Source organism: Atractosteus spatula (genome assembly GCF_055471065.1).
Source record: "Atractosteus spatula isolate fAtrSpa1 chromosome 10 unlocalized genomic scaffold, fAtrSpa1.hap1 SUPER_10_unloc_1, whole genome shotgun sequence".
NCBI lineage: Eukaryota > Metazoa > Chordata > Actinopteri > Semionotiformes > Lepisosteidae > Atractosteus > Atractosteus spatula.
Window position 1 is genome coordinate 3,542,081 of NW_028296612.1, and position 23,583 is coordinate 3,565,663.

A 23,583-nucleotide genomic window follows, 5' to 3' on the forward strand; every position below is an offset into this window, starting at 1 on the left:
GAAGGGAGTGTCCCACACTGACAGGCTGGAGGAACTGAGTCTCTTTAGTCTGAAGGGAGGGTCCCACACTGACCGTCTTTAGGAACTGAGTCTCTTTAGTCTGAAGGGAGCGTCCCGCACTGACAGGCTAGAGGAACTGAGTCTCTTTAGTCTGAAGGGAGTGTCCCACACTGACAGGCTGGGGGAACTGAGTCTCTTTAATCCGAAGGGAGTATCCCACACTGACAGGCTGGAGGAACAGAGTCTCTTTAGTCTTGAACAGAGAAGACAGTTAGGTGACCTGATAAGTTCTGTACACAGAGGGTGGGGGGGGGTGGGGAACAAGCTGCCCAGCCCTGTGGTTGAAGCCGATACCCCGGCTTCTCTCCAGACACAGCTGGGCGAGCTCCTCCAGTCAGGACAGGAGGCTCTTCTGTACACAGAGGGTGGTGGGGGTGGGGAACAAGCTGCCCAGCCCTGTGGTTGAAGCCGATACCCAGGCTTCTCTCCAGACACAGCTGGGTGAGCTCCTGGGATGAATTAACGACCAGATGGCCCGAATGACCTCCTCTCATTTATAAACTTTTTTATGTTATTTTGTATAATTACTGCTTCATATACCGGTAAACAGTCTGTATGGACTCCTCATAATTGCGATCTAAACAGAAAACGCCCTTCTCTATGTCAAGATCACGACGACAGTGACACCTTCGTCAGTGTACTGTAGGTCGACTATCAGAGGAACTGAAATAGTTCATTCGTTGTTAGACGTGTAATAGTTGGGCCTCCGACCAATGAGAATCCGGGTAAAGTACAAAATAGGCTGAGAACTAGCAGGTCTTCTTTACAACAGCAGCGCAGAGGATGACATGGACGCAGCGCGCACCCTGCCTCTCTTCCTCTGTGAGTGACATGGTGGTGTTACCGGCTGAATCGCCAATTTGTAGGAATTCTTTGACTTCGATAAAAACTAAACGCTCGGCGGACTTCGTACTGATCATGCTTATTGTTAAATAAAATTATTTAGAACTGGGGCACTTTTCAGTTAAGCGCGTTCTCCGAATATCAAATCGATTGCTGATTTATTTATATCAATTACGCAAGTTAATAACATACTGTAGGTCCAATAGCCTCAGTTTGCAGTATGTAGTGTCTTTTTACATGATAGTTTTTAGTTTGAGTGATGCCGCCTGTGCCTGTTGCTCACGATGATCTAATTATTTTTGAAAACTTGAGGTTGAAATCAATCATTTCTGTCTCTTCTTCTGTGGGGTTTTTCCGAATGAACGGTGTTGCACCCGCCAGCAGAAAGCGATTGAAATGAGCGACATTAGCGCGTCTTCCTTACGAAGTGGTCTCGCCAGTGTGATTACAGTTTTATTATCTGTGTCTTGCAGAAGACAACAGATTTTTTTTTTTAAATTAGGAGACGGGCAAAGGCTGGTTGTGTGCCGATCAAGGCCAAGGCCAGAGAAAATAATTCAGGTCTAGGAAAGAACAGCTCTGCTTTTGTAAACTTATCTCCCATCTGTATAATTAAGTTATTTGTAATGATGATTTTGTTCATCTTTTCTTTACCGCTATTTTGATTTTCACTTGCCAAAGCGTTTTGATCTTTTTCGGATTTCTGTAATAACCAAGAACCAATTCGTTCCGAGCTTCTGAAAAGGACTGACGCGAGTTTCCTGTCTCAGGTGTCTTCCTGGCGGGAGGACTGTTCGCTGGCTCGGCCGGGGTCGTGGAGCTGCGGGTCCGAGCCGGAGACACGGTCACCCTGCCCTGCGGCATCAGGCACCTGAAGGAGACGCTGTGGATGATACAGCGGCCCCTGGAGGTGCCGCTCATCGCCGCCGTCGCTCGGGTCAGCGGCTCCCAGGTCACCAAGGAGGTGGAAGAGGGGTACCGGTCTCGCCTCTCCCTCGTCCTCGAACCCTCGACCCCCTCCGTCAGCCTGACGCTCGCCAACCTGACGGAGTCCGACCGGGCGCTGTACTACTGCGCCGACAGAGTCGACGGGCGGCTGAGCTTCGGAAACGGGACGCAGCTCGTCTTCCCCGGTGAGCCCCAGCCACCGCCCGACACCCCGATAACCCCTCACGCACACTAACACGCGCCTGCAGATCTTACTCGGGTCACTTCACAGTGAAATAGAGAAGTCTGACACATTTACACTGAGGAATGAATGAGCAGTTCCAGTCTGTGCACCCGCTCCCCTAAGCAGCTCTTTACAGACACCCTGGGGTCCCACTCCTTCACTGTTCAAAACTGCAGTCTTGTTCGGTACCGGTTCCGGTGTTGCCATGTTTCTACACGACCCTCCTTCCCGGTGTCTCTCGGTATTTGAAAAAGGCTTCACAATGGATAAGCTTTGAATCTGACCTCACTGAAACTATACGACATGATTTCCACCCGCGAATCTTACTGTGATGAGACAAGTTCCAAGCAATACGGTCGTTTGCATTTCCTTTTTGAGAAACTCATTACCTATATCACAGAAAATGAACATTGTCTGAGCTGTTACTTCAGAAAGGCTGTCCAGCAGCAGTGAAGATGTTGTGAATTAGCCTCTCACCTGCTCTATCTGTGGTCCTGTAGAGGAGTCAGACCGGACAGTGGTCAGTCCCAGTCCCTGATTCTTCATGTCTGAGCTGTTACTTCAGAAAGGCTGTCAGCAGCAGTGAAGATGTTGTGAATTAGCCTCTCACCTGCTCTATCTGTGGTCCTGTAGAGGAGTCAGACGGACAGTGGTCAGTCCCAGTCCCTGATTCTTCATGTCTGAGCTGTTACTTCAGAAAGGCTGTCAGCAGCAGTGAAGATGTTGTGAATTAGCCTCTCACCTGCTCTATCTGTGGTCCTGTAGAGGAGTCAGACCGGACAGTGGTCAGTCCCAGTCCCTGATTCTTCATGTCTGAGCTGTTACTTCAGAAAGGCTGTCAGCAGCAGTGAAGATGTTGTGAATTAGCCTCTCACCTGCTCTATCTGTGGTCCTGTAGAGGAGTCAGACCGGACAGTGGTCAGTCCCAGTCCCTGATTCTTCATGTCTGAGCTGTTACTTCAGAAAGGCTGTCAGCAGCAGTGAAGATGTTGTGAATTAGCCTCTCACCTGCTCTATCTGTGGTCCTGTAGAGGAGTCAGACCGGACAGTGGTCAGTCCCAGTCCCTGATTCTTCATGTCTGAGCTGTTACTTCAGAAAGGCTGTCAGCAGCAGTGAAGATGTTGTGAATTAGCCTCTCACCTGCTCTATCTGTGGTCCTGTAGAGGAGTCAGACCGGACAGTGGTCAGTCCCTGCCTGACGTGCTGGACTCTTCTGCCCTCTGTGAGTGTGGTCTGTGCCATCGTGTCCTCCGTCTGCATTTTCTCCTGCGTTTCCCTTAGAAGAGGTAAGACTGCCCACACAGCTGTGTTTTATTATGAAAAGTGAGATAGAAATATTCTGCTTTTAGTTAGGAAAACATCAACAGACACTTAAATGCGTGAAAGGCAGATGGAAATAGTCCAATTAAGTCTTTCATAGTGTTATTGTTTCAAAAATGTTTTAACAATATTATAGTGTATAATTCTACTAGACCAGCTTGTCTTGTGTGGCTGTGAGTTTAACTGGACGATAGAACTTCTGTTTTTCAGTATCGGTTTAATTTGAAGATTCATGCGTTAAACTGGAATGTTTTATTTCTGATGCTAAAATCTAAATAAACTAAATGAAAACCTGATGTGAATTATCTACGTCTGTTTGCATTGACCTTTATAGCCAGTGCTAGTAGCTTTTTCAGTCCAAAGAAACTTTCTCAGTCATTCCAGTTTGTCCCAATCCCAAGAAACACTTATTGTGGAAAAAGTAGAAAACGTCAGAATTAAATATTTAAGATCAACTCCAAGGGGTTTTTAATTTGATCTGCTTGTGTCTTTTAAAAAGACAGGTGAGGAAGATTTAAATTTCTCTGTCACACTTATTTATTTTCAATCGACGCTGAAAAGTCATTTATAAAAGCCCTTTTTGCCTACTGCATCAAACTACTGAAAGTGCTGTATATTGTCTTTATATACTCAGATCCAGAGAGTTACATATTCTTCACTCTGATCTGACAGATGAACAAAACCATCTTTTACAGTGATGCTGGGAAGTGAAAAATATTTTGGGGTCACAGTGGAGTATAACTGTGTTTCCTCTTTGAAACCAGGCAGTAGAAGCTCTGAGAGTCGCCCCCAGACTGGAGGACACAGCAAGAGACAGGACAGTCAGGTACCGACCAGATTTTTATTTCAGACAGGACACTGTGTCTCACATCCGTCTAATAATAGTGATGATGGTGTTTGTGATGATGATTAGGGCAGAGTAGACATTGAGTTTATTTTTTGTGGGCTGTTAAGAGTATTGTTTTATGTTGACACTGATAAAAGATTGACAATCTTATCACCGTGTGTCAGGAGGGTCACAGATGAAATTAGCAGAGTGTGTGTGTGCGTGTTCAGGCTCGTCCTCACCTCACTGTCTATGTGTTTGCAGGAGGAGGAGGCAGGACTGCAGTACGCCACTATAGAGATCAGCAGACAAAACACAGAGCACAAGAAGAGAGGTGGCTACAACACACAGCCCACGACATATGCTGAGATCAAGCATGGGAGACGTGTGTGACAGTAAAGTACAGAAGTACACTCACAGAGCGCTTAGCTGAGCTGAAAAACATAATCAGGTGGAGTACTGGGAATCAAAACTGATAAATGCATAACAACCCATAAAAAAGTCTTTTATCAAGACTACTGGTCAAGAACTAGTTGAAGTACATTTTTCTCTTTTATCTTCATTTCCTTTATCTCCAGTTGTTTTGTTCAGCTGATTTAATGAGTGGGGACCATCCAGACAACTTCCTCTGAAATAAAATCTAGTCATATTTGTTTGCTGAAAACTGGATGGAGTGATCCAGCAATTTCTAAGAACATATTTCTCTGAAAGAATTACTTATGAGCTGAAGTATCTATGGATTTCACATCAGGATACTTCTGCTTGGCAGCTACCTTGTAAAGTCCTTTGAATCTACATAGATAATAAAGAGATAATGCAAGATACATCTATCCATCTGGTCGGTTGATAAGTGACAATTACCAGAGTCCCCTGCTACTGAACAGGTTTGCACATAGAGGTGTCATGAAAAAAAGACTTACACCACACAGAAGACAAAAGCTGGTACAAGTGTTTCATAGGCAGTCAACAAAGGAACCAAACAGCATTTGTTCTTTGTGTCTGATGCTTGTGTTCATCAATGCTAACGAGCCCTGAACTGTGAGCAGATCAAGGGCTCTGTGCAGCCTGTGTGCAGCCTGTGTGCAGCCTGTGTGCAGCAGCACCGACCCGACTGCAGGCTGAGCTCGGCTCCGGACCAGAGCTTCAGAGCGCTGTTCAGCACGACGACCGCAGATGTTTCCATGAGCTCAACTGCTCTCTATATTTACTCTCTCAGGCCTGTGATAGTCACACTGGGCTCGGGAGGAGAGGGGGCTGGGGAGGAAGGTGGAGAACTTGACAACAGGTTCGCACTGACAGTTTCCTGTCTTGTTTCTGTTGCTGTGTCTCTGCTGGGCCGTGTGCTTGTTTACTCCTCGGACTCCCCAAAATGCATCATCAAGCAGAATTAGGAACAGAAAACTGTGTAAAAAAACCCTGTTTTTTCAAGACCTCTCTATCCAGAAAAGTGCTATATAAGTGTAAGCTATTATTATTATAATTATTATTATTATCCCACAGACTGTTTGTCAGACATCAGACGCTTTTGGTTCTGCACAGGAGAGCTGCACCTGTTAGACAAGTGGTGCCTTCCTGGACCGAGGACACAACACAGGTCACAAACGAGAGGCCGCAAACGTTGGGTAGTTTGTGGCTAATCAGTTCGAAGGTCTCAACTAGAGATTTGAAAATGACAGAGTGAAGATCACATTCTTGAAGGAAGCCAGGGTATCGGCTTCAATAACATGGCTGGGCAGCTTGTTCCACACCCCCACCACTCTCTGTGTAAAGAACAGTCTTCTGGTCTTTAAATCACCTTTAGAATTATTTAAATCACCTTTTCTGATACCAGCTTAGTGTATTATATCCAAATGAGAATAAATAAAATGAGTATATTTTACTCCACCCTGTTCTGCTAGGTCTAACACTTCACACCGGAAGCTCTGCTTGCTCACACACACACTGTTCATCCGGACAGGGTCGGTCTGATGAGATTCAGGCGACACCTTCAGGCCCAGAGCCGGTGGCCGCTGCCTCCCCCTGCTGGCCGGACGAGGTAGCGCCGCTTCACCGCACTGAAGAAACCGAGAACAGTCAAATTCTGCCTGTAATAATAATAATCCTCACACTTCTATAGTGCCTTGCCGGACCCTCCCCTCCGAGCTCTTCCCAGGTCAGGGGGATCCCCTCCAGCCCCCCCAGTGTGTACCCCACCTGGATGATGCTCCAGTCCGCTCAGCACACACCAGCTCTCAGTGGGGAGGAGAGCAGAGGGATGGAGCCAGTTCAGAGAGGGGGGTGATTAGGAGGCCATGATGGGTAAAGACCAGGGGGGTATTTGACGAGGACACTGGGGTAACACCCCTACTCTTCTCGAGAGACACCCCGGGATTGTTAATGAGCACAGAGAGTCAGGACCTCGGTTTTACGTCTCATCCAATGTACAGCGCCTGTTTACAGTCCAGTGTCCCCGTCACTATACTGGGGCATCAGGAGCCACACAGACCGCAGGGTGAGAGCGCCCCCTGCTGGCCCCACTCACCTCCTCCAGCAGCAGCCTCAGCTCTCCTCCCAGGAGTCTCCCCTGCAGGTACTGGCCAGGCTCACACCTGCTGGGCTCCAGTGGGGTTCCCAGCGGTGTGCTACAGGGTGACATGACTGTAGCAGCTGAATTAGTGAATTTAGAAGCTCGATGTCAAATCAAACTTGATTAAACAACCTGCTTGCGATCACTGTCGCCTGCCTTCCGCTACACAGCGAGAGTGAAATACATCACAAGAGCGCCCGCTGCTGGATCTAGTGTGTATCACCACCCCGCTGGACCTTCTCAATGTAAATGATTCCTAATTCAACAGCTTGTCTGCGCGAAATCGAGCCTACTTGAATTCTACTGCCCCGGCTTTCTATACGAGCGACAGTGCTGTGCAACCTCATCACTGTCACAAAGCCTCTCCTCACACACTCCTCCCTTAGTGGAGCACTGTAAGAGCTCAAAAGAGTTTCATCTCCCTCCGAAGAAAAGGCTCTTATTTTTAAAAGGCATGAAAGCCATTGTGTCCATCACAGGACACACACACACACTCACACACCCTGGACAGGACAGCAGTCCATCACAGAACACACACACACACTCACACACCCTGGACAGGACACTAGTCCCTCACAGGACACACACTCACATACCCTGGACAGGACAGCAGTCCATCATAGGACACTCACACACCCTGGACAGGACACTAGTCCCTCACAGGGCACACACACACTCCCACACCCTGGACAGGACAGCAGTCCATCATAGGACACTCACACACCCTGGACAGGACACTAGTCCCTCACAGGACACACATACACGCACACACCCTGGACAGGACACCAGTCCCTCACAGGACACACACACACACACAATTGAAACCTGGGCCCCGGTGCTATTTATAGTGACCCATGGGCATCTGGTTAGATTCCAAATTTCAGAAATAACTTAATGAACACAAACACATGAAAGGTTTTCTGAAAACTTTATTCAGAGTTGGAAAGCATCGTGAAATACAAAGCACTTTCATTCCTCTCTACACTCTCACCTTCCTCACCTGTGCTACAACACCTCCAGCCCGCAGTCTTCCTCCTGTCCACTGCTGGACAGGCCTCCTCTCCGGGGCAGGAGCTCAGCAGTCTTCCTCCTGTCCACTGCTGGACAGGCCTGCTCTCCTGGGCCAGGAGCTCAGCGGTCTTCCTCCTGTCCACTGCTGGACAGGCCTGCTCTCCTGGGCCAGGAGCTCAGCGGTCTTCCTCCTGTCCACTGCTGGACAGGCCTGCTCTCCTGGGCCAGGAGCTCAGCGGTCTTCCTCCTGTCCACTGCCGGACAGGCCTGCTCTCCTGGGCCAGGAGCTCAGCGGTCTTCCTCCTGTCCACTGCTGGACAGGCCTCCTCTCCTGGGCCAGGAGCTCAGCGGTCTTCCTCCTGTCCACTGCTGGACAGGCCTGCTCTCCTGGGCCAGGAGCTCAGCGGTCTTCCTCCTGTCCACTGCTGGACAGGCCTGCTCTCCTGGGCCAGGAGCTCAGCGGTCTTCCTCCTGTCCACTGCCAGACAGGCCTCCTCTCCTGGGCCAGGAGCTCAGCGGTCTTCCTCCTGTCCACTGCTGGACAGGCCTCCTCTCCTGGGCCAGGAGCTCAGCGGTCTTCCTCCTGTCCACTGCTGGACAGGCCTGCTCTCCTGGGCCAGGAGCTCAGCGGTCAGCGCAGCCACAGTCACCTCCTCCCAGCCTGTCCCGGGACACCATGACACCTGCAAAACAGAGAAAAGTCCAGGGTCAGGAACAGCTGGGAAACCCTGAATTTGAATCCTGTATTTGGCGATGTGGGGTACCACCACCCAAACCAACGCAAGACCAGAGACCAAGAGGCAGAGGCCATCTGACCAGTCTGGTCCAGTAGTGAGCCGTTAACTGATCTGATGACCTCATCCAGCTGCTTCCTGCAATTAAAACATCTCCACTAAAAACTAATGTACCCCATTAATAATACCCTAATATCCCACAAGAGTGTTATAAAATAACTCAGGATTTGCAGAGGCCCCAGTGGAAGGTGCAGGTTGTATCTCCCAGTCCAGTCCCACACTGGGCGCTGCTGTCAGCTTCACGAACAGGGACAGCTCTGGGGGGGTCGTGATGTTGAGTCAAACACATCGGGGAGCAAAGTCACAGCTGAGCAGGCAGCTCCAGATCCCGGGGAGCAGAGCAGCAGCAGTCAGGAGCTGGAGGGGGTCACTGTGTGGGCTGTCTGTGGGGGAGCCCAGCTTCCTCCTCGCTGGAACCCCTTCAACTGGAGCCTCACCACACAAGGTACAGACACATGCTCAGAGGAAAAGAAAGAGCTTCTCCAGTTCTTTATCCTCCCACGCTGCTCTTTTGCCCTGTCAAACATTAATACACACTGCTTTCTTATGCTTAACAAGAGAACAAAGATTACAATACACACAAGAGCACATATAACAGTTCAAGACAGAAAGATCGTCAGGGGTGCACAGTACTACATCAATTCAAGTTCCGAAAGAAGATTAAACACATTAAATAAGAATAATGTCCGCACCGCTTTCAGATCTGTGCATATGAAGAGCAGACATAATAGTCTGCAAATACCCCCTTACATCCAGTTTAAAATGCTCCAACACAGGGGTCTTCCCGGACCACCTCAGTTTACGTTTATAATAACGTGCCGTTATAATCGTTAAATTTATTACAAACGACAATTTAATATTGTTTTCGATGGGGCTGAAACTTCACATAACATGTTTTTCCATCACAACAAATATCAATATGGGTTTCTGTTTTAATACAAGTCCGCAACTTAGTCCAGGAAATGTTTACCCCGGGACACAACCCAAACACGTGCTGAATAGTTTCAGGGCTATCGTCACAAAAAACACACCGGTCGTCTATATTGGTTTTAGATCGCTGGGTAACAGGAGTCTTAACTGGGTAAAGCCGATGAATTATTTTGTATGATAACATACGCTGCAGAAACACATCATACGCTGCAGAAGGACACCAGCTGCTGCTGTAGAAGGTATCTGACTGGAGGGGGGGGGATTGGACAGTGCTCAGTCTCTTGCAGGGTTATTTGTGCTGTAGGAGTGACAGGAGGGGGATTGGACAGTGCTCAGTCTCTTGCAGGGTTATTTGTGCTGTAGGAGTGACAGGAGGGGGATTGGACAGTGCTCAGTCTCTTGCAGGGTTATTTGTGCTGTAGGAGTGACAGGAGGGGGATTGGACAGTGCTCAGTCTCTTGCAGGGTTATTTGTGCTGTAGGAGTGACAGGAGGGGGATTGGACAGTGCTCAGTCTCTTGCAGGTGTTCATTGGTTCATTCGTGCTGTAGGCGTGACTGAACCCTCTCCACTTCCGTAAAACAGACGCTTTGGTTTATCCGCTGCCGGTCGGAGCCGAAAGCACACAGACATGTTGTACCGAGTGCGGGTTCGGTGAGGACGGACACGGCGCTGTATTTCTCCCCTCGTCACCGTGACCTGCCAGCAGCACTGCCGCGACCCGTCCAGAGAGGCAGAGAGACAAAGCATTGTTTTTTCCCCTCTTCGACGAAAAAAGGGCGTCACCCGTCTGTTCTTCACGTTGTACCGAGGGCGGAAGCTGTGAGGGCGGACACGGAGACTCAGACACGGCGCTGTATTTCTCCCCTCGTCACCGTGACCTGCCAGCAGCACCGCCGCGACCCGTCCAGAGAGGCAGAGAGACAGAGCAGGCCACGGCTCTCACTCCAGAACAAGAACAATCTGGGCTCTCCTTTCCGGTTATTTTCCCCCCCGTCTGTTCTTCACGTTTGCGGTAAGTAACCTTTTAAAGCTGGAAAAGGTTTGTGAAGAACTTGAAGTTTAAACGGGGGACGTGGTCTCAGAACTCCAGGAAAACTCATCTATAGACACCTGATGTGTTTTAGATACATATATACATACCGGTGTTGTTTCTGCGTGTCTAAATGGAATTTAAATCCGATTTTTAAAGGAAAGGGCCAGATTTTGTACAAGCTACACAGCAATCAAAAAGAAGCCGCTGGGGTTTAATCCGTATTACATGTCCACAAAGTCTCCAGTCTGACTTTCGCTTCTACTGTGGTTTCCTGCTAACCAGGCGCAGCTCTCTGATCACGTCGTCCGTGTTAAACAAAGACATGTTTCCTAATTAAAAGAAAATGCAGTTTTTAAAACCCGTAACGCCAGAGACCTCAACATCAACGTTTCCTTTATTATTAAACTCTGAATCACGTGGAGCTCCCGGTACAGCCTCCTCTCTTGGAAATAAAAACCCATCACAGGTCTGTGTCTCCTGCCAGAGTAAACGCATTTACCCCTGTAGCTCTCCAGTCCTCACACGTACAAACCGAGCGGCTTGTAAAAGCAAACAACTATTTTATGAAGCCGCCTCTAAAATAGCTTCTCACTTCTGCACCTCGCAGTAAGAAAGGGCTGCAGGCTGGAGGTCCGGTTAGCGCCATTACACACGGGGGGGGGGGAGTAGTGGAAGATGCGAGGAGCACAGACCAACTTAATAAAAGCACAAGCAAAGGTTTATTCCCGGTTGAAAAGAAACACCCGAAACGTTGTCCATTTTCTTCTCCTTTACTGTACCAACATCGCGGCAGGGAGAGTTTTAAAACGCGTTTTTAAACACCAGAAAGAGAAAAGAGGAGACAGAAAACTGTAATGGGGAGGTGAACCGAGCAGAACACCCACCCTTGATCTTGAATGTGTTCAAATTGACTTTTAATATCACTAGAATTCATCTTCAATTACCTAACTTTCAGAGACGACTTGGTGTGATGACAGAGTCTGTCTAGAGTGGCCCAACTGTTACATGAAGAGGGCAGATTGTTTACTGAGCTGATGGAAAATAAGATTCCTATTACTCTCCGAGAACACGCTATGGTCTTTGATACTGTTCCCGAGAAAGTGGTGAGGCTGTTTAGAGGTAGTCTCGGCCTTGCCTATGGTATTTTTTAAAAAATAAACGTATAAAGAATTTTAAAATACAACCAGAGGATCAGAACCGGAAATCAAGTCTAGGTTTACTGAACGGTCGTGTCTCGTCTCCTTTCAGCCTGGAGAAAACCTTTATTTATAGCGGAAGAGAGAGGTGCCCGAGAGAGGTCAAAAATCACAACGCCCCCCCCCCCCCCCGCCGCTCAGCCAATGAGCGCTCCGAGGCGCCACCACGTGACGCTGACGCACTGTTTCCCAGAGCTGCTGCTGCTGCAACAAGTATATTATGAGTGATTTTGATAAAATACTTTAACTTCATTTGGAAAAACAAACCATTATATAAGAGTCTCTTCTAATAATAATATTATTATTATTATTATTATTATTATTATTAATAATTGCTTACACTTATATAGCGCTTTTCTGGACATTCCACTCAAAGCACTTTACAGGTAATTGGGATCCCCTCCACCACCACCAATGTGCAGCATCCAATTCCACCTAGGAATTGCAGTGGATTGAATGTCAGATTTGTATGCTGCTAATATCTTTAAAAGCAACTGGGTTAGAAATAATACTAAACAAAAATAGTATATGGAATTTGATTCCCAGGTTGGTTTTTAAATGTATAGATGATCTCAAATTTGTTCAAATGTAATTTTGATATTAATAGAATTCCTCTTAAACAGTTTTATGATGTTGGTACTTATATACTATATAAGCATAACTTTTCACCACATATATTATATTTGGAATAATAAAGATAAGGTATAAAAACGGTTTACTCCCTATGAATATGCTATAATCTTTGATGCTATTCCTGAGAAAGTGATGAGGCTGTTTAGAGGTAGTCTTGGCCTTGCCAATAGATTATCTTCTGATAATTTAATAATTTATTGTTGGATGGAATAGATATAAGAAATGCAATAATTACTATGTTAGGAACTTGTGTAAGTCATGTTATATATTCTTGTATCTCATTTTGGAATGCTATGTTTAGGAATATAAATTGGAAATTAGTGTGGTCAAATCCTGATAAATATTGTCTTACAAATAAAGTTAAAGAAATTTCATTTAAGATCGCTCACAGATTTTTATCCTGTTAAATCGACACTTTCTAGATTTAAACATGAGCAAGATGACTTCTGTGTATTTTGTAATAATGAGAAGGAATCTTAAATAACATTTGTTTAACTGCATATATACAGAATTGTTTTGGATAGATCTGCAAAATATGAATGCTCAACACTTAAAGTTAAATGTTAAACTGAAAGATTATCATTTTATATTTTGTTAGATCTGATTTGGATAAAGGATGCTTTTATTAATCTGTTGAATATTTTGGCTTAATATTTTACCCACAAATCTAAATGGTCTAATACTGCTCCCTCTATTCATGCTTTTAAAGTTGACTTCCTTTTTTATTTAAATTCTATTAGAAATTTAAAGAATCAAAGGGGGAGAAATACAGTGGGAAATATGTAAAAGTATAGCTTTTAGTTTTCACAATTGTGAATTCCCCCGGCTGTGAAGTGTCTCTCTGTGTACATTTCACTATTCTGTCTCCTTTTTTGTTTTTGGTGTTTAAATAACTTAAATTTTAACAAAAATAATTCAGCACAGGCGTAAACCTTCCCTTTCACAAAATGGCGGCGGGGAGGTGCCGTCATGGCGACCGACTGAGCTCGAAACAAGAACAATAACAACAACCGCCCCCTCCGCCGCTCAGCCAATGAGCGCTCCAGGACCCCACCACGTGACGCTGACTGAACTCGAAACCACAGCCGTTGGCTTCCTGCCTCGTTCTCCTTTTTTAAAAAAGAACCATATTGAAGAAACCCAAAGGGGTAAAAGTACTTCACAGGCAGGTAAAGCATGAATATCTTGAAAAATGAGCCACACGCCTACACGTGGCGCAGTGTCCTCTGTACAGTGACGTGCAACCGTTCCTATTGTACCCACCGCCCCCTTTCTTAAGCCTGGAAGCTGATTGGTGGGCGCGTCCTGTTCCGCATTGAAACTACACTGTGATTGGCTAGTCTAGGGGAGGGGGGGTAGTCAATGTTCCCAGCTGGCTCCTCCCCTTGAGGTTATTATAGTTCAGCAGTGTGTCTGTTCAGTGACACAGTCACAGTGCCTTACTCGCAGTACCCGGCCGGTCTCTGGGCTCAGGAAGGCGAGTCGAGGTCTGTCCCGGGTGCGAGACTTTAGCGAAGGAGATTCCCAGCGTTTTTCACGAGTAACCAACCAGAGGGAGGGAGTAGCGCCTCTCTACCAGCCTGCTGTACCCCGACCTGCACACATCTCTGCAAACCCCCCGAGGTATTCGTCTGATTTCGTAGTTAAGAGCCGTGAACCCGAAGTAATGAGCTTCTTTTTTAAAAGGTTCCGTTTACCGCGGTCACCGCTCCAGTTTAAGGTTTAAGCGTGTAGATTTGTTTTAAGGTGTATTTTCAGGGGCTGCGGGTCGTCACAGACGAAGACCGACCCTCGTTTGCGAGTCGTGTCGAGTCGCTGGGTGAAAAGTGTGTTGTAGTAATATGAGAGACCATTCTGTTGTTTAAGCGTGTGAGGTTATAGTAAAAGTTTGAGACCGGGGAAGACGACATGGCATTTTCTAATTTTCTAGAAAATAAACTTTAGAAAGGAGCTCCTCTCCTCGGCAGTGAGTGACTGCCCCTCCCACTCGCCTATGAAAGACGGAAGTTGCCCAGTGCGTTCATGGGAGTTGTAGTTCGTAAAGGCCGCTGTGAGCAGCTGTACCCAGTTCTAAAGCCCGGCTCCCCTTTAGACAAGGTTACACATGCAATCGCAAAAAGGAAAGAAGCCCCCTATTGTTCTGCGGTAAGCAGGGCCCAGCTGTACCAGCATTAAACTTATTTTACACTGTTACGAGCGGGGGAGAGATCCAAGAGCTGTTGCTCCTCTGTCCTCTCTGTTAGTTACTCTGTTAGTTCACACTTAGGCGAAATTCGTCTTCCATCAAAGCGGAGCGAGTTTAGGCAGAGCCCGGGGTCAAGTAATAATAATAAACTTTATTTTATATATCGCCTTTAAAGGTGGCTTCTCAAAGCGCTTTACAGGATGACAATAACAATAAATAAGAAGACTACAACAATAAATAACAAGAATACACAAGATAGGACACAATTATAATGCACTGGTGAAAGTCACACTGTGCACGTTCCCCACTGGAGCCCCACTCCTCACCTCCCACAGTGACGTGGACAGTGCTGATGGGGGTCCCCTGGGAGTCCTGATTATTCACAAGCCATTGTTGGATGGAATAGATATAAGAAATGCAATAATTACTATGTTAGGAACTTGTGTAAGTCATGTTATACATTCTTGTATCTCCTTTTGGAATGCTATGTTTAGGAATATAAATTGGAAATTAGTGTGGTCAAATCCTGATAAATATTGTCTTACAAATAAAGTTAGGGAAATTTCATTTAAGATCGCTCACAGATTTTTATCCTGTTAAATTGACACTTTCTAGATTTAAACATGAGCAAGATGACTTCTGTGTATTTTGTAATAGTGAGAAGGAATCTTAAATTACATTTGTTTAACTGCATATATACAGAATTGTTTTGGATAGATCTGCAAAATATGAATGCTCAACACTTAAAGTTAAATGTTAAACTGAAAGATTATCATTTTATATTTTGTTAGATCTGATTTGGATAAAGGATGTTTTTATTAATCTGTTGAATATTTTGGCTTAATATTTTACCCACAAATCTAAATGGTCTAATACTGCTCCCTCTATTCATGCTTTTAAAGTTGACTTCCTTTTTTATTTAAATTCTATTAGAAATTTAAAGAATCAAAGGGGGGGAAATATGTAAAAGTATAGCTTTTAGTTTTCACAATTGTGAATTCCCCCGGCTGTGAAGTGTCTCTCTGTGTACATTTCACTATTCTGTCTCCTTTTTTGTTTTTGGTGTTTAAATAACTTAAATTTTAACAAAAATAATTCAGCACAGGCGTAAACCTTCCCTTTGACAAAATGGCGGCGGGGAGGTGCCGTCATGGCGACCGACTGAGCTCGAAACAAGGACAATAACAACAACCGCCCCCTCCGCCGCTCAGCCAATGAGCGCTCCAGGACCCCACCACGTCATGCTGACTGACCTCGAAACCAAAGCCGTTGGCTTCCTGCCTCGTTTTTTTTTTTAAAAAAAGAACCATATTGAAGAAACCCAAAGGGGTAAAAGTACTTTACAGGCAGGTAAAGCATAAATATGTTGACAAATGAGCCACACGGCCCCCCTCCCCGCCCGCCTCTCCTGAAAATAAAGAGGAGGAAGCCAGTTCGACAAACGTACCTGCTTAGTGAAGCACAGCGATTACGCTTTTGTTTTCAGAGGGAGAGACGAACATCGCCATTAAGTCCATAGGAGAGAGAGGGAGACGAACATCGCCATTAAGTCCATAAGAGAGAGATAGAGACGAGCATCGCCATTAAGTCCATATGGGAGATAGAGAGACGAGCATCGCCATTAAGTCCATATATTTAAAAAAAACCAGCGGCAAACTATGTAAGAGCCATCGTTAAATTAAAGAATAAAATTAAAAAAGCACACGGGCTTGAAAACGGAGCGAATTCAGTCGGTAGCGCAGTGTCCTCTGTACAGTGACGTGCAAACCGCTCCTATTGTACCACCGCCCCTCCCCTTTCTTAAGCCTGGAAGCTGATTGGTGGGCGCGTCCTGTTCCGCATTGAAACTACATTGTGATTGGCTAGTCTAGGGGAGGGGGGTAGTCAATGTTCCCAGCTGGCTCCTCCCCTTGAGGTTGTTACAGTCCAGTGTGTCTGTTCAGTGACACAGTCACAGTGTCTGACTCCAGTACCCCAGTACTCCAGTACCCGGCCGGTCTCTGGGCTCAGGAAGGCGAGTCGAGGTCTGTCAGGGTGCAGAACTTCAGCGAAGGAGATTCATATCGTTTTACACGAGTAACCAACCAGGGGAGGGGAATGAATCAAAGCAAATCAAAGTTTCTCTCTCAAACGCACCACAAGACAGCGTGCAGCAGTAGCTGCTCGCAATGAAGTGTCTTTTCTGCGAGCTCACAAGAATCGCAAAAACACAAAAATCACACAATTGAGGTTACGAAAATAAGGTTACATGATGATAGATGTAATAGAAATGGAATAAAACTCGATATGAGTCGAGCTGCGATGTGTCCAGGGTGTGTGCAGTCCATGGTGTCCCAGTGGTGCAGTTGTGCCCAGTACAGTGACAGCGCTGTGTCCGTGTAGCCAGGACGGGGGATGAGCTGAAGGAGCCGCAGGCTGGCTGTTCAGCAGTCTGACTGCCTGGAGGTGGAAGCTGTTCCGGAGTCTGTCGGACTTGGACCGGATGCTCTGGTACCGTTTACCGGCCGGTAGGAGGGAAACCAGTTTGTGACTGGGATGACTGGGGCCCTTGAGAATGGACCTGTACTCTCCAGACATCTCGCTAAGTAGAATAGCGCCTCTCTACCAGCCTGCTGTACCCCGACCTGTACACATCTCTGCAAACCCCCCGAGGTGTTTGTCTGATTTCGTAGTTAAGAGCCGTAAACCCGAAGTAATGAGCTTCTTTTTTAAAAGGTCTGGAGTTCCGTTTACCGCGGTCACCGCTCCAGTTTAAGGATTAAGCGTGTAGATTTGTTTTAAAGTGTATTTTCAGGGGCTGCGGGTTGTCACAGACGAAGACCGACCCTCGTTTGCGAGTCGTGTCGAGTCGCTGGGTGAAAAGTGTGTTGTAGTAATATGAGAGATCATTCTGTTGTTTAAGCGTGTGGGGTTATAGTAAACGTTTGAGACCGGGGAAGACGGCATGGCCTTTTCTAATTTTCTAGAAAATAAACTTTAGAAAGGAGCTCCTCCCCTCGGCAGTGAGTGACTGCCCCCCCCCCCTACTCGCCTATGAAAGACGGAAGTTGCCCAGTGCGTTCATGGGAGTTGTAGTTCGTAAAGGCCGCTGTGAGCAGCTGTACCCAGTTCTAAAACCCGGCTCCCCTTAAGACAAGGTTACACATGCAATCGCAACAAGATAAGAAGCCCCCTATTGTTCTGCGGTAAGCAGGGCCCAGCTGTACCAGCATTAAACTTATTTTACACTGTTACGAGCGGGGGAGAGATCCAAGAGCTGTTGCTCCTCTGTCGCCGGTCAGTTCACACTTAGGCGAAATTCGTCTTCCATCAAAGCGGAGCGAGTTTAGTAAGCGTTTTATCAAGGAGTAGCTTTCATCTGAAAGCTCTTCAGGTGAGAAGATTATTCCGTGAAACTGTCGTATCAGCGCAGTGTTCTGGGTGAGATCACTGCGTGAAGTCTATCTGGTTCTCCAGATTGTGAGAGCTCGGTCATACTGCCGGAGCTCACTCCTAACCAGTGTGGTAAACTGGCAGACACCTACTGTACCCAAAAGGACTTAAAGCTGTTGTTGTGGTAAAAGGTCGGTCCACCGAATATTAATGAGTGGGGTCTGAATACTCCTGCAAGCGCTGTATTTCAGGTTTTGACGTGACGATATTTGTCAGCTGATAACTGGTTTTATCTTTAAATGCCGACTGTTTGCAGTCCAAATACTGGTTGGAAAAGATGTCTTTTGTAATCCAGCAACATCAGTAAACTTTTAAAGGGTCTGGATACTTGTGCAAGGCACTGTAAGTGAAAATGTGTGCATGTTTCTCTTGCTGTTCTAGTGTGAAAGAACATTTTACATTGTATGTGTTCAAGTTACTGTGCTCCTTGTAGCTGGATCCTGGTGTCTTTTCATCATCTTACAAAGAACATTCTTACTTTGTATTTTTCCTAACTGGTTATTTAAACCACAGTGGACACTGGTTTTCTTTTCAGCTTGAATTGCCTCTCTCATATTGCAATCTTACTGCAGGTCCCTCATCATGACGGTCCTGGTTGTTGTCCTGACGGTGTTTTGCTCTCAAGGTAAGAGATCAGAGTTGTCGTTCGCTCGCCTGTGAAGAAATGCTGTCCACAAGCAGGTACAGTCACGTCCAGAGAGCTGTGTCTCACTGTTGTGTGTTTTAAGGGAGCTGAAGTGTCTCTCTGTCTCTGTCCTCTGTCTCCCAGTGTGCTCTGCTCTCCTCCCTGTGTCTGGGCTGTATGGGGACACTGTCGCTCTGCCCTGTGATGGGAGCTCCTACAGACACATTCCCGAGGAGAAGAAGATTATCCAGTGGGAGACAGCTGACCGCCGTGTGCTGGAGTTCAACAGAGGACATATCCACACTTACCCAGGGTTCGAGAACAGAGCTGAGCTGTCCAGAGAGAGGATGAGAGATGGAGATTTCTCTCTGATCCTTCATAATGTGAAATTCTCGGATCAAGATATCTACGAGTGTCGATTTGTGGATGACAACAGCAACAGGAGATTCCTGGGAGATGTGAAGCTCACAGTTCTAGGTAATCTCCTTTCTCTCCCTTGTGATCCGAGCAGTTTGAGGGAAGGGGGTGTTTACAGTGTAGTGATTCCTGACTCGTGTCGACTAACCTGACCTACAGCTGTTTTCTCTCTCAGTTCTCTAGGGTGCACCAGCATCTTCTGTTTATCATTTTTCTTCCTTCTCCTTCATCCCAAACCCCAGATCAGGACCCTTGGTGAATTTTAGCCAGGGCTCAACTCGGATGATGTTGGGGTATATGACTGAATACACTCTTCAGACCAGACAGGGAATTCTGGGACACAACCATGTGACTTGCCTGGTGTTGCTGACCGCTCCCTTGTCAATGTCTTCCTGTAGGACACGAGGACAACATCAGTCTCTCCTGTGGAGACCCCCTCAGTGTCCCTCTGCGCACACAGCAGGCTGTAGAGCTGTGGTTCAGGCCTGAGGGAGGAGAGTCTCGCAGGCTGTGCTCTGTGCTCGACAGCACTGTGACCCCAGACTCCAGCAGGCTGAAGGTTCAAGACCAGGTGCTGAAGATCTCCAGTGTGAGAGCTGAAGACGGGGGCACTTACACAGTGCAGGACTCCCAGGGGACCCCCATCAGCACTGTCCACGTCACTGTGGGAGGTGAGAGTGGGGCTCCAGTGGGGAACTTGCACAGTGTGACTCTTTCACCAGTGTCAGTCCCTGATGTGTGGGGTTAATAGGAGGTATTGATTTCCTGATATTGAAGGATATTTCATTACGGTACTTGAATATATTTGAACTTAGAACTCTAAATGAGTGTTGCTGTTCTGAAACTATCTTCAATCTCAAGACTTAAATGTGATCAATACTGTCTCCTCTGAGTGAGTGCAGTCTTTACAGCTGATGAATTGCTGTCTGCATCATTCTTTCACTCTGCTCCTTTCCTTGAATTTCAGCTCGATCAGAAGTCCTCACCCTGAGGTCTGGAGACAGTCTGACTCTCCCTCTCCACACTGCTGCTCCAGTGGAGGTGCTGTTTGATCCTGCAGGATCTGCCCAGTCTCCCAGAGTCTTACTGAGCAGCGCAGGGCTCCCCGGCCCCGGGTACGAGCAGAGAGTGTGGGTGCAGGACGGCTCTCTGACACTGCGCTCCCTCACACCAGCTGATCAGGGGAGCTACACAGTGAGGGACCTTCAGGGAAACACCATCAGCACTGCGATCGTCACTGTCACTGGGGGAGGTGAGTCTTCATCACAGGACAAACTGAGTTAAACTGATCTCCACCTGAACTTACCTGCTTATGAAGAAACAAAACTTGAGCTGTTTCAGTGCTGGTTTTCTCCTGTGGTTTGAAGCCGATCACACAGGTCCAGTGTGTCAGCTGGTGTTTCAGAGACGGCAGTTTTCTGGGCAGCAAGAACACTCTCTCACACCGGCTGCTGGATAGTTTTTCTTTTCCTTCTTGCTGTTGTAGGTTTGCTCTCTGTGTGACTGTCTCTGCTCTTGTGTTTTCAGAGATGAGCAGCGTGTCATGGCCTGTAAGTGTTGCAGTCATCACTGCGATAGTGGCTGTGCTGATGGGTGCTGCACTGGGTGCTGTTTGCTGTAAGAACCGGTGGAAGATGAGAGAGAAGAGAAACAAGATACCAGCTGAAAGCAACAATATTAATATCCATAAAGAAAATGGAATCCTTGAGGGATCTGAGAGGCTCAGTGATGCTGTGTCCCTGCGCATGGAGGAAGACGATGGTACAGGAAGTGAGATTGTCCCATTGGTTAAACTCCATTATACTCCAGTTCCCGGTGGATCCAGTTCTCCCAGTGTTACTCCAGGAATCTCTTCTGGCACTGTTAGTGTGAAAGACCCAGAGCAGGGGACAGACTCAGGATATTATCCTGAGGGTGAGGAGGGTGAGCTGCCTCCTGCAGGTGAAGAAGAATCGACAGTCCAGGAGCTCAGTGGAGTGACGACCCCAGCTGACCCTGAAGACCAGTCGAGTCTGGAAGAGCCTCTGCTGTCTGAAGGAGGAGATCAGTGACCTGACCATCACAGCCAGTGTCGCCGGCCAAGTTACTGGTGCAGCTGTCGGACATCCCCGTCAGACAGCGCAGGAAGCCAGACCGGCCTTTGCACAGTGAACTTGAGCTCCTTCCACATTTCAGTGCAATAGAACTAAGTTTTTATTGCCTCATAGTTTGTGTACATTTCAAAGACGCAGGGAGAGAGACCCTGCCAAGCCCAGGACGAGAGCTGCTGACGTCACAGTGGGGAGATCACTCCTCTTGTCAAGGTGAAGGGACTCCCAGCTCTCCTGCTGTACTGGGGGTACAGACTGATCAGAGAGAGACCCCCTGGACCCACAGAGCTCTTCCTCACCTCCACCAGCCTGATCTTCATCCAGGGGCGACTCTCCCCACAGGAACCTCACCCTCACAAGGAGGGGCCCCTCCCCTGCCTGCTGCTCCTGACCTGATCCCTGTGTCACAGAGCTGCATCACGTCCTCACAGGAAGCCACTCTAACTGACCTCCTGCCTGGATAATGGACCTGATTCGCTGGTTTGCCTCGAACAAAACGCCGATATAACCAGGGAAAGAGCTGAGCCGCAGGACACGATCAAAGCTGTGTGAACAAGGAGCCTGGACACTCGCGCCCCCTAGTGGCGGATCTGAACGGACTTTTCCCTCTGCAGCTGCACAGGGGATTTGAACTTAATCTGGAATTTGACATCATTACATTTAGGAACAAGTAAAGGTTTATTCCATGCTGAAGAGAAGAGAGAAAACACAAAATATATATATTTATATAAAATATAAGTAAGGTGGGGGGTGATAATTATAGTTGTATACAAGTTTGGAATGTAACTTCTGAAAAGGAGTTAATTTCTACTTAATTGTATTTTGTATACATATTTTTATTATTTTCTCACTTTTTATTATTGATTTTACTAATGCTGACCCCAGTATTAGGAGGACCAGTATTGTAGTAAATAATGATAGATTTTAATATCCAGGTGTGTGTACGTCTCTGTTTGCTCTGATTGGCTCCTAGTAGCCATGAAGTCCTCTGGGAAGGTCCTGTCCCAGTTTCTGAATGTTCAGGTACAGTCCAGCTGTCGGCTCAGAGTGACCTCAGGCTCCAGGGAGAGGGGCAGTTCAGGCTGTCAGGGGGAGATCACGCTGAGTAAATACCCTGCTGGTAGTGACTCTCCAGCCCAGGACCAGTCTGGTTCCTGCCAGCTCAGAGTGACCTCAGGCTCCAGGGAGAGGGCCAGTTCAGGCTGTCAGGGGGAGATCACGCTGAGTAAATACCCTGCTGGTTCCAGTCTGGGTTCCTGCCAGCTCAGGCTGGGAAGTGGAGACGCTGGTCAGATCTTCACATCATCTCCACTTGGACCTGTCTCGGCTCCTACTGGGTGAAGACACTGACTGCAGGCCTCAGCTCTGATCCTTCACCTCTCTGCGATCATTACAGCCGCTGACCACTAGAGGGGAGTGTTGGCATAAAGCGTTGGGCAGAATTGGGCGAATGGCCGAGCAGAACACAGCAGAAACTATGTGACGGGGTGAAACAAGAATGTGTAGAGTCTTACACGTACCATGTTTGAAGACGTGTGAATGATCACGTCTGTGAGTCCGGGAAGCAGCACCTTCACCCAGTAAGAGCCGAGACAGGAGGGAGAGTAGAGGTGAGACGGCTGTTTGAACTGGCCGTCTCCGGCTGTCCGAGGAGGGTTCCCACCAGCGTGGCTCTTCCACGGAGGACACCCGCTGGTCGGTTTCATCCCTCAGCTGGGCTTCCTGCGGGAGACGCCCTGGGAACGGCACGGAGGCCAAGGAGCGGGAGAGTGCCGGTCTCTGCCCGGGTCTCTCAGCCCTGGGGCCGGGGGTAAGGAAGGTCATCTTCACGCTCGTGGTGCGTCAGGGGAACGTCTGACTCCGCTCCTTCACTTCTTACCCTTGAACTTGAACTGTATTGCCATATGGAACCAGTACACGTACTGGGACAAGGCAATTCTTACTGGCAGAAAGTCTCTCGATTGTAAAAGCAAAGTGCGGACAGTGCATCAAGACAACATCCAGACCAACAGCAGACAAGTCACAAGTAAACAAGTAAACAGTTTGCATGTAAACAATGACTGCAGATTATAATTAATAATGATAATTGCTTACACTTATATAGCGCTTTTCTGGACACTCCACTCAAAGTGCTTTACAGGTAATGGGGATCCCCTCCACCCCCCCCCCCCCCCCCCCCCCCCCCCAGATGTGCAATAAATAAGAAATCATAATGAGGTGTAGGTGTGGTCCGAGGGGCCTGGCCAAATGTGTTCGCCTATCGCACTGCTTGTGGACAGAAGCTATTGAGGAATCTGGTGCTCAGTGTCCGTTTGCTCTTGTATCTCTTGCCTGAGGGCAGTGGGGTGAAGAGCTCATGCCCGGGGTGCTGACTGTCCTCTGTGATGGCCAGAACTCGACCACGGCAGCGGTCCTCACAGAGCTGTTTAATCTCGGTGAGACCACGGC

General features: G+C 47.5%; 1 protein-coding gene across 1 annotated transcript; it reads left to right on the plus strand.

Annotated features, from left to right (window-relative positions):
• The first annotated feature begins 12,966 nt into the window (after window positions 1-12,966).
• Window positions 12,967-22,069, plus strand: LOC148813468 (uncharacterized). The gene is made up of 6 exons (XM_088908234.1): window positions 12,967-14,009; window positions 18,576-18,628; window positions 18,773-19,105; window positions 19,444-19,716; window positions 20,013-20,297; window positions 20,573-22,069. The coding sequence occupies exons 2-6, from the start codon at window positions 18,586-18,588 to the stop codon at window positions 21,094-21,096; spliced, it is 1,458 nt and encodes a 485-aa protein (XP_088764360.1). The 5' UTR covers window positions 12,967-14,009; window positions 18,576-18,585; the 3' UTR covers window positions 21,097-22,069.
• The last annotated feature ends 1,514 nt before the right edge of the window (window positions 22,070-23,583 follow it).